The sequence below is a fragment of the Penaeus monodon genome, chromosome 40 (assembly GCF_015228065.2).
Source record: "Penaeus monodon isolate SGIC_2016 chromosome 40, NSTDA_Pmon_1, whole genome shotgun sequence".
Taxonomy (NCBI): Eukaryota; Metazoa; Arthropoda; class Malacostraca; order Decapoda; family Penaeidae; genus Penaeus; species Penaeus monodon.
The window spans coordinates 23,641,256-23,653,755 of NC_051425.1; the positions used below are offsets into that span (position 1 = coordinate 23,641,256).

At 21.2% G+C, this 12,500-nt stretch overlaps 1 protein-coding gene across 2 annotated transcripts in view; it reads right to left on the reverse strand.

Moving 5' to 3' along the window:
• LOC119598130 (potassium voltage-gated channel subfamily H member 6-like) overlaps positions 1-12,500 on the reverse strand; it is a 137,329-nt gene that overhangs the window by 8,505 nt on the left and 116,324 nt on the right. For both annotated transcript variants that reach the window (XM_037947760.1, XM_037947759.1), the window contains one exon: positions 10,080-10,253. In XM_037947760.1, the coding sequence (XP_037803688.1) occupies positions 10,080-10,253 (174 nt within the window). The remainder of the gene's footprint in view (positions 1-10,079; positions 10,254-12,500) is intronic.

The following is a 12,500-nucleotide window of genomic DNA, read 5'->3' on the forward strand; positions in this document are numbered from 1 at the left end:
AAAAAAAAAAAAAAAAAAAAAAAAAAAAAAAAAAAAAAAAAAAAAAAAAAAAAAAAAAAAAAAAAAAAAAAAAAAAAAAAAAAAAAAAAAAAAAAAAAAAAAAAAAAAAAAAAAAAAAAAAAAAAAAAAAAAAAAAAAAAAAAAAAAAAAAAAAAAAAAAAAAAAAAAAAAAAAAAAAAAAAAAAAAAAAAAAAAAATTTTTTTTTTTTTTTTTTTTTTTTTTTTTTTTTTTTTTTTTTTTTTTTTTTTTTTTTTTTTTTTTTTTTTTTTTTTTTTTTTTTTTTTTTTTTTTTTTTTTTTTTTTTTTTTTTTTTTTTTTTTTTTTTTTTTTTTTTTTTTTTTTTTTTTTTTTTTTTTTTTTTTTAAATTTAAAAAATTTATAATCATAAAATCTTAAAACATATAAAAAAAAAATTTTTAAATAATAAAAAAAAAAAATAAAAAATTTTAAAAACCCAATAGGGGAGGAAAAAAAAAAAAAGGTTTGTAAAAATTAAAAACAGGGAAAAAAAAAAAAACCAAAAAAAAAAAAAAAAAAAAAAAAGAAAAAAAAAAGGGGAGGGGAAAGAGAAAAAAAAAAAAGAAAAAAAAAAAAAAGCAAGCAGTAGAAAAAAAAAAAAAAAAAAAGGAAAAGGGTTTGGGAAAATTTTGGGAAAAAAAACCTAAATTTAAGGGAAAAAACTTTTAGAAAAAGGAAAAAAAAAAGGGAGAAAAAAGGGAAAAAAGGGGGAAAAACCAAAAAGGGGGGGAAGAAAAAAAAAAAAAAAAAAAAAATACAAAGAAAAGGGAAAAAAAATAAAAGAAAAAAAAAAAGAAAAAAAAAAAAAAAAAAAAAACAAATAGGAAAAAATAAAAAAGAATAGAGAAAAGGAAGAATAAATAATAAAGATAAAATGTGGATGAGGGAAGAAAAAAAAAGGTAGGGGGAAGAAAAAAGAAAAAAAAAAAAATAAAAATAAAAAAAAAATAAAAAGAAAATTTAAAAATAATAAATTAAAAGGATAAGAGAAAGAGGTAGAAAAAAAAGGAAAAAAAAAAAGGGAGAAATAGAAAAGAGAAAAAGGGGAGACAGAAAAAAGAGAAGAGGAAAGAGAAAAAAAAAAAAAAAAAAGGGGAAAAACAAAGAGGAAAAAGAAAGGGGGAAGAAAGGAAAAGAAAAAAAGAGAAAAAAAATAAAGAAGGAAAAGAAAAAAAGAAAAAATAGAGAGAAAAAGAAAAAGGGGGGGAAAAGAAGAAAGGGAAGAGGTTTTAGAAATAAAAAAAAAAGAAAAGAAGAATAAAGGATAAAGGTGGGAAAGAAAAAAAAAATAAAGGAGATAAGGGGGAAATAGAAATTTAAAAAATTTTTAAAGAAACAAGAAGGGAGAAAAATGGGGAAAGAAAAGAAGGAAAAAAAAAGGAATAAGGGGGAATAAGAAAGAAGAAAAAAAAAAAGAAAAAAAAAGAAAAAAAAATAATAGAAGAAAGAAAAAGGAAGATAGAGAAAAAGAAAAAAAGGATAAAAAAATTTAATAGTAAATAAAAAAAAAAAAATAAATAAAAATAGAAAAAAGATAAAATTTTAAAATTTTTAAAAAAAAAGAAAAAATATAAAAAAAAAAAATAAAAAAAAAAATAAATAAAATAAATAAAAAATAAAAATAAAAAATAATTATATAATATAAAAATAAATAATAAAATAAGAGAAATTATAGTGAATTAAAATAAAAAGTTAAAAAAAATAAAAAAATTAATATATATAATAAAAATAAATAATATATATTATTATATATTCATATAAAAATATTAAAAATAGATATATATATTATATATTAAATAGATATAAAATTTATATATTTTTATAAAATTAAATGAGAAATAAAAATAAGAAAATAAAATAAAAAGTATATAAAAAAATTATAAAAAGGGGGAAAAAAATTAGAATATATAAAGAAAAGTTTAGAAAGAGAAAGAAAGCTAATATACAAAAAGATATAAATAAAAATAAAAGATAAATAAATAAATATAAAATAAAGGTTTAAAGAAAATAAATATAAATTTAATGAAATATAAAAATAAAAAGAGATATATATTATATAATAAAAAAAGAATATATAAATAAAAAGAATATTTTTAAATATTAATATAGATAATATATAATAGAAATTTAAATATATTTTTAAAATAGATATATAAAAAATTTTTATACAAAAATATAGATAAAAAATAAATATATATAGAGTATATAATGTATTATATTATATATATATATATTATAAAATATATGTATTATATGTATATATGTATTATTTATATGTATATATATAGAATATATTTTTATAAAATAATATAATTAATTATATATGTATATATAGATATATATAAAAAATTAAAATTAATATTTATATATATTATATAAATATAAAAAATATATATAATTATATAAATTTTATATATAATTAGAATTTTTTATAAGATATATAATTCATATATTAAAAATTATAATATGAATAAATAAATATATATATATATAATATATATATTTTTTATATAAGATATGATTTTTTTTGTGGTTTTTGGTTGGTTTTTTGTTTTTTTGTTTGTTTTTTTTTTTTTTTTTTTTTTTTTTTGGGTGTGGGTTTGAGATAATATAATAATATATTAATATAATAATATAATATATATATATATATATATGTAAAAGATATATATGAATATGAAAAAAATACAGGAAATAAAAGAAAAAAGATTATTACATGTATATGTATAATATTAAAAGGAGTATAAAAAAAAGATATATAAAAAAATTTAAAATAAAATTAATAAAAGTATAGGAAAATGAAAAATATAAGAAAAATATAAAAATTATATGATATATAATAAAGATAAATATAAAAAGACATATATACATTTTTTTGGTATTTATATATAAAAATTAAATATTTTACATAATTTAGGAAAAAAAAAATTTATTAGTTTATGAAAAAAAAAAAAAACAAACCAGAGAATATATAAAAAATATATATATTTATATATATAATATAATAATATATAATATATATATATATATATATATATAAAGACTATATATATAATTTATAGAAATATAATAAATTAAAAAAATTTTTATAGAATTATTAAATAATATATTATGTTAAATATATAATTTTAAATTAATAATTATATGTATATATTATACATAAATTATATAGTATATATTTTTAATATAAAAAATACATATAAAAAAAATAAAAATTTACAACTTTAAAAAATTATATATAAAAATAATATAAATAAAATAATAAAAAAAAAAAAAAAAAAAAAAAAATCAGGGGGGGGTTTTTGTTTTTTTTTTTTTTTTTGGGGGGAAACCCCCCAAAAAAAAAAAAAAAAAAAGTAAAATACAAAGTTTTTAAAAAGAAAAAAAAAAAAAAAATAAACAAACAATAAAAGAAAATATAAAAAAGAAATGAAAAAAAAAACAAAACAACAAAAAACAAACAAAAAAAAAAAAAGAAAAAAAAAAAAAAAAAAATTTAAAAAAAATTTTAAAACAAAAACAAAAAAAAAAAAAAAAAAAAAACAAAAAAAGAAAAAAGAAAAAAAAAAAAATAAATAAAAAAATTTTTAAAAAAAAAAAAAATAAAAAATAAAAAACAATAAAAAAAATAAGAAATAAAAAAATTTAAAAAAAAAAAATAAATAAAAAAAAATAGAAAAAAAAAAAAAAAAAATAAAAAAAAAAAAAAAAAAAAAAAATTAGAAAAAAAAAAAAAAATAAAAAAAAAAAAAAATATAAAAAAAAAAAAAAAAAAAAAAAAAAAAAAAAAAAAAAAAAAAAAAAAAAAAAAAAAAAAAAAAAATAAAAGAAAAAAAAAAAAATAAAAAAAAAAAAAAGAAAAAAAAAAAAAAAAAAAAAAAAAAAAAAAGAAAAAAAAAAAAAAAATATGATATATAATAAAAAAAAATAAAACAAAAAGAAAAATATACATAATACAAAATTAAAAAATAATAAAAATATAATAGAATATATAAAAAAAATTTAAATAAAAATTAAAATTTTTAAAATATATATATAAAAAAAAAAATATTATAATTTACAACATTAATACAATACAACAAAATATATAATATTTAATAAAAAAAAATAAATTAAATGATTGATTTTAAATTATATAAATAAAATTAATTAAAAATATTTTGAAAAATATATATTATTATATTTTTTATATATATAAAAAAAAAAAAATATTATATATAATATATAAAAAATAATAAAAAATTATTATTATTATATAATATAATATATAATATATATATATTATATAAAAAATATATAAAATATAGATAAATATATATATTATATTAATTATAGAATAAAAAAAAAAAAATTATAAAAATTGTATATGTATTTTATATAAATATTAAATATAATATATATTATATATATATATAATTTTTATATTTTTAATTTAAATATATATTTTATATATAATAAAATTAAAAATTTTAATTTTAAAGATTATATATTATATTATTATATAAATAATTAATATTTTACATATACAATATTATATATAATAAAAAATATAAAATAAATATAATAAAATATTAAAAATATATATAATAAAATATATAATATAAAATTATATATATATATAAATATATAAAAACACAACACACCCCACACACAAAACACAACACCACAACACCCCAACACATACAACACACACACACACACACACACACACACACACACACACACACACACACACTAATGAAGATTTAGCAGAGAAAATGTATTATATAATCACAACTATGTTGATATTCAGTAAGGGAGTTTAACTTCTGCATGTCTTTCTATTTTATTTAAAATATCTCTTAGAATCCTTCAAAGAAAAGGGGTGATTGCTGGACATAAGACAAAGTGTCCTTTCGAAGTCATGAAATGGATTCCCAGAAATACTTTTCACATTAAGTTTTTTAATCCCAAAATTTAGTAACTGTTTTTTTTATGTTGAAAACTTCTCCACACCAGGGGCTAAAAATTCAAGAAAACTTGTAAACCATTTAATTCAACTAGATAAGAATAAATGTAATCACATAAAAATATCTAAGTAGGTTTTACAATATTACCCCCGGTTTTAAAAAACCCGAATTTCTGAGAAAAGGCAAATAGAAAAATAATTACATAAGACCACACCATATAAAGCATCTAAGCACATACAACATCAAAACACCTAAACAAAAGTTGGAAAAAATCTGCAGCACTTCGGAAAAAAAAAAAGAAGCAGCACCACACAGAAAAAAAAAACATTGTCAAAACTCCTGTTTTTTCCTAAAATTAGGTAGTCTTAAAAAGTTACACACAAAATCTATATCTGGAAGTAGGGAAAAACACAAGACAAACAAAAGCACAGAACGTAATGTGAAATTCAGGGGACTAGAGGAAAAAACACTTAAAAAAAATAACAGACTTTTAATAAAGCAGGGTTTTAAAGGGTTTACAAAAAATTTTTTTAAAAAAAAAAAAAAACTGAAGAAAGAGCAAGTTAAGGACAACACAAAAAAAAAAAGAATATATAGATATAAAAATAAAAAATATATATAATAAGATATATAAATAATAAATATAAAATAAAAAAAAAGAAAAAGGAAATAAAAAAATTATTAAAATAAAAAAAAAAATTATATAAAATATATATAATAGAAAAAGGGAATTTAAGTAATAATAGGGAAAATAATGATAATATGATATAATGAATAATGTATATATATTATTAAAATATTAAATAATTAATGTTGATTAGGAAGTATATATTTTAATAATATATATTATATTTATATTTAGTATGTATGGGGGTAAAATATGTATTATAAGATAGATGTAAGAATTTTAGATATATTTAAAAATAGATATAAATTTGGGGAATTAGCTACAACCCAAAAACAAAACAAACACACACACAACACCACACACACAAACAAAACAAAAAAAAAAGGAAAAAAGAAAAAGAAGAGTTTAAAAGGGAGAAGGAAAAGATTTAAAAAAGAAAAAATAAAAAATTAAAGAATAAAATTATAAAAAAATGGAATAAAAAGATAGAAAAAAAAAAAATTATAATAAAAATTAATATATAATATATTTAAAAAAAATAATTAAAAAATACTATATATTATATAATAGTATAAATATATATATATATATATAGATAAATATATATATATCAATATATATATTATATATACATATAAAATATATACATAATATATACTAATATCAATATGTATTTATATATATAAAATACATAAACATATATAGATATATATATATATATATATATAGATAATATAATATAATATATATGAATATGATAGATATAGAATATTATTAATTATATATATATAATATATATATATTTATAGATATATTATATATATATATATATGAATATATATATATATATATATATATGTGTCTATATGATATATTGTATATATAAATGTATATATAGTTATATATATAAATGTATATATATACTATAAGTATATATGTATATATATATATATATATATATATATATATATATATATATATATAACATATACATTTAGAGGTATACATATATAAATATAGGACAAATTTACACATTATCAGAAAAATCTGTACTCATCCTAAATGTAACTATTACCTCCATGTCAGCACATATCAACATTCATACACACAATAAAGAAGACAATGACAAAACAGTGCCACAACACAGCTCAATACAAACTACTGTCTGCTTTATTTAAGCAATGTGCAGTATAGCTAACACAGGATGCATGAGCAACAGGAAATGCACAAACTGCTCATCTGAGCGTATCTATTTCTGTTCTGTGCAAACTGGTGTAAGCAGATTTTTGGCGCATCGGAATCAACGTGGATGATGGGCAAAGGGACGGACTGGGATTTTAGTTTGGTGAAGAGGTACTGGTTAGTGATATGATGGTGAGTGTATATTGCAAAAAATTCATGGACAAGAAGATTAAAGTATCTTCCAACTGCAGCAAAGTAGTCAATTACTTTACTGTTATGCTATCTAACTGTTGCATTAATGTGAGGGCTTGTGGTTGTGGTTGGTCTTACAGAATAATATACTAATTTCCTAGAAGGTGCTTTTAATTCTTGACTTAAAATTCTTCTTGCTTGATGATCTCAGAGTATAAGCATAAATGTTTATCTGTGAAAAAATATATACTTTTACCTGATGGACTGTGCCTCTAGATGGTGATGTGAAAAGGAAAAGGAAACGGCAATTTAATAGCTACGAATCTAATACAGAATTTCAAGAAAAAGAAATGAGATACTGTATGCTGAAGATGATAGTCCTGTTACAAGAAATGGTAATGGAAAAAAGATGTTCAGTGGAATGGACATGAACCAAATAGTGCCATTCTACATGTTCAGTGAAACAGTAACCACAGTAATCTAAGGTCATTTATTAGACTCCAGTAACAAAAAAATCACATGATTTTGTCTTGGTTTAAAGCATGTGAACAGAAGTGACTTTTAATTGTGAAGGTTTCTTATAAGAATACAAATCTTATTTTTTCCTCTTATATAGTTAGGCAAGTAAGAGTTGGTAATGAAGAAATGTTTATGAAATGACACTAAACAGGAGTATCATGCAAGGGTGCCACTTTGAAATCACCATCTTTGTGGAAGAAGGAGAAAAAGAAGAAGGAAAATGGAGATGCAGAAACTGTAATATGTGTGTGTATACCTATAAAAGAATTAAGTTACTGTATTTATGTTTTATTTCCTATGAAGAAGTGCATATCTCACAGATGTAAACTCCTAGTGCAAAGAGTCAATTATATCACACATTTTGACAGGTACTTGACAATGTTATTTTGCCTTTATGCTTTTATACTTTAAAAATAGTTCACAATAGCAGATGTTGCTATTTTTTATTGTCATCAAAAGTTATCTATATAAATATCTGGAATTTAGAGCTTAACATTTCTATAAGTGATCAAACATTAATCGTCATGACAGGACAAAATATAACCAAAGGAATAAAAGTGACAGTAATGGAAATTACAAAATCATTACTATTAATAATAATGATAATAATAATAAAAATAATGATAATGACAATAATAATAACAGCAACAAAAATGGTAATAATAGTAATAACAATAATAATAATAATAATAATAATAATAATAATAATAATAATAAATGGTGCTAATAATCATTTCACTATAATCATCTTTATTCAAATACAATTTTATAAAGTATAGTGTAAAGTATAAAGTGCACTCTTTAATTATCAACGCTATAATATAGAGTACCTTTATTGTCCAACACAAAACAATAGTGTGTGGACATTTGTGTGTGTGCAGTATTTTGTGCATAGAAATTGTGCATATGTGTATATGTACATGTACATGTGTGTGTGTGTGTGTGTGTGTGTGTGTGTGTGTGTGTGTGTGTGTGTGTGTGTGTGTGTGTGTGTAGCTATGTATACATGTGTGTCTGTGGATGCCTGTGTTAGTATAAGTGCTTGTATGTGTGTGCATATGTGCACCATGCATGTGCATGTATATATATGCATGTATGAATGTGTACATGCTTGAAAGCATGCCTGTATTTACTTGCATGCTTCTCCGTGAGCATGTATGTACCAATGTATGCATGCATGGCCAAGTCTAAGAGCAAGAACAAGAGTGTCTGTGCATGTGTTGTGTGTGTGTGTGTGTGTGTGTGTGTGTGTGTGTGTGTGTGTGTGTGTGTGTGTGTGTGTGTGTGTGTGTGTGTGTGTGTGTGTGTGTGTGTGTGTGTGTGAGTGAGTGAGTGTGTGAGTGAGTATATGTGTGTCTGAGTATGTGTGTGTGTGTGTGTGAGTGTGTGTGTGTGTATGTGTGTGTGTGTGGTGTGTGTGTGTGTGTGTGAGTATGTGTGTGTGTGTGTGAGTATGTGTGTGTGTGTGTGAATATGTGTGTGTGTGTGTGTGTGTGTGTGTGTGTGTGTGTGTGTGTGTGTGTGTGTGTGTGTGTGTGTGTGTGTGTGTGTGTATGTGTGTGTGTGTGTGTGTGTGTGCATTTGCATGTGTATGAGCTAACATGCATTCCTCACAATGTAGGTATAATTTTCTTGCTATACTTCATCATGCATTGTTAACACAGGATACAAGATTAAATGTCATGCAGGTCCACTGTTTTTCAGTGAATAGAATGTCTACAAAAACAGGAGAAAGAAAAATGTGGAACAAATTGAAATACTCAAATTGAAATAATCAAATCTTGGTAAATGTCAAAGGCTTGGGAAATCATTCTTTAAACATGTAATAAATGTGAGTTACAGCCAATATAGAAGTGAGATCATTGCATATTAACTTGAATTTTCAAAGTAAAGAGATTGAGGGCAAAACTAAGTGAAGAAACACCTTTGGCATTGATATATTATGAAGCATAGTGAAACTTGTTTGCAATGTGAGGTTTTGCTTTTGAAGCAGAAAGACTGCAGAGTTTTTGCAATAGTATCTTGCAAAAGATAATGGCAGTGTTGGTGATGGTGGCTTTAAAATATGGATGATAGTGACTGTTCTAAAATCATTTAGCAATTACTTATGTGGTAATAGTAGGGAGACAAGGGTAGAAAACTACCATATGGTGCTCTTGACAACACAACACAGGTATGAACATGTTAGGAATGAGATTTTTCTTGCATGGGATTTGGTTCAGCAAATCATGGCCTACAGATCTACAAAATATGCATATTGAATTCCTCTCTTATTTTGATGTTACTTAGCATACTTTGGAAAAAATGGTTATCTCAATTTTTTTTTCTTAGGGGCAGGTAACTATAGTTATACTTATTGGGGAATGATACTCCAGTCAGACATCAGTGGGAATGGGACTGCAGTCAAGGAAAGGATAGTAATGCAGGAATTATGACTATGAAAGAGGAGTGGTATTAAACAGATGTGCAGACAAATGGTGTGTGACTTTGGGAGTGGGACTAATGTATGTAAGGATAATGCCAGCAATGCAGACAGGAAGGAGCAGGTGGTCATTGCTGTGTGGTTTGGGCTGCGTTGTCAGGAACTCACAGACAACGACTCCATCTCGTCGAGCGACTCTAGTCTAGCGATGGGCGCTTCGGTGAGAGATCTGAAGTCGCCCCAGGATTCGGGCTCGGAGCCCCTGGAGTCCTCTCGACGGGGTGCCCACGGATCGATGGCTGCTCCTTGCAGGGGTGAGCGGCACTTACGACGCCACCGGGCCTGCAGCAGCACCACACCCGCCATGACCGTGTTAGTCCCAGATTCACCATGGGGTTCCCAAGAGTGGTTAAAATGGACAGACAGAGCCAGGGCTAGGAACCCCAGTTCACCCTTCAGCTCCCTCACTTTAACCACTGGTTCCTCACAATTTACATATAAGCTCTAATACCCTACATCAACATGGTTAGTTTTTAAATCAAAATTCACTAATTTCCACTCCAACCCAATGCCCTTGATTACAATGAGATTTTTTAGTATAAATTTCCCTTTGTAAGTATGCATGATAGCGTCTAATGTTTGTGTACCTCGAAAATGAATTAGAGGATATCAAACAAAGAAGTAATCCTAGATAAAGTACCATTTCATGTGATACCTGTTTTTAGAGAATCTACTGACAAATTATGATTATCATTAAAATTAGGATATACAGAAACATGAAGAAGTGAGAAATATAAAAAATAAGATCAGATTCTAGACTCTACTATATAAATAATATATATATACACATCTACATATATATTTACTTTCTTCTTTTAGAAAACATAATTTGTGAGGGTGAAATTTACATTGTTTTGTGTGTAATATAAAAATTATGGATGTTTTGGGGGATATACATATTTTTTATTTTATTTTATATATATATATATATTTATAAAATTATATTATATATATTATATATATAAATATTATTAATATCCATTATACATCCCAAACATAAAAACACCTTTAAAAACCCCAAATTTGCTGATAGGCAGGCATTTTGGTACTCCACGCCCACGGGTGATTTACTTTTTTAATTGTTTTTACACACAAAAAGGGCTAACCTTGTAAAAAGTCCCCAAATAACCCAAATTTACGAGTACTCCCTGTCTTGCCTGCTTCCCCTTTTTTCCTTTTTTCAAAAAATATTTTACTTTTATCTTATATTGCTGTTCCCAATTTCTATAATTTTAAAGTTTTAAAATTTGTCTACAAAAAAAATAACACCTTTTGATATTCATAGCATTAGAAAAAAAAAAATTTTCCAGCCATTCAAGGAAATTTTAAAAATAAAGATAAGGTCACAATCTTACTAATTGACCCTTTGTGGCTAAACACTAGCAGAGCCATCTATGTGCAAATCACACACCCCCAAAAAAAAAGAAAAAGAAGAAGAAGAAGAAGAAAAAAAAGAAAAAGAAAAAGAGGAGAGAAGAGAGAGAGAGAAGGGGAGAGAAAAAGGGGAGAGAGATAGGAGAGAGAGGGGAAAAGAAAAGAGAGAGGGGAAGACCCCAAAAAATTTTCCGGGCGGTTTATCCTTTGGGTTAAGATAATAACACAAAAAAACAATATATTATATATTATAATATATATATATATATATATATATTTTTTTTTTTAAAAAAAATATTTTTTAAATTTTTTTTTTTATATAAAAAATTATAATTATAAAATTAACTATATAAATACATATAATTTTTAATTAAATTTTTTAATATTTTTTAAAATAAACAATATTTTCTTTTCCTATTTTCACAAAAAAATACATCATATTAATATAATTTTTATATGTTTTTTAAAAATTTTTTGGGATATATAATATATATTAAAAAAATAAAATAATATATTTATATAAAATTATAATAATATATATAATATGATATTTTAATATATATACATATAAAAATATAATATTAATATTTTTTATATAATATTAAAAAATTTTATACTTTGTAATATAAATAATATATTATAAAATTATAAATTATAATATATATAATATATAAAATATATAAATATCAAAAAATTTTTTAAAAAATTTTTATTTTTTTTAAAATAAATAATACATATATAAAAATATTATCTATCATATATATTTTTATATATATATATATTTTTCCCCCATTTTATATGTAAAATTTTATATATTAAAAATATATTATATATTTTATATTTTAAAATTTTATTTTATATACATTAATATATATATATTTTAAAATTATATTTTATCAAATTTTATATATTATATATTTACATATATATTTTTATAATATATATATATTAAAATAATATATATCTATATATTTATTTTATATATTATATTTTATTTTTATAATATTTTATATAATATATATATAACATTTTTATACATTTTAAAACAAAAATTTTACTATATACATATATAAATAAAATAATCCTAAAAAATTTAAAAATTTTATACATATATCATATATAAATATAAAAATATTATTATATATTATATATAAA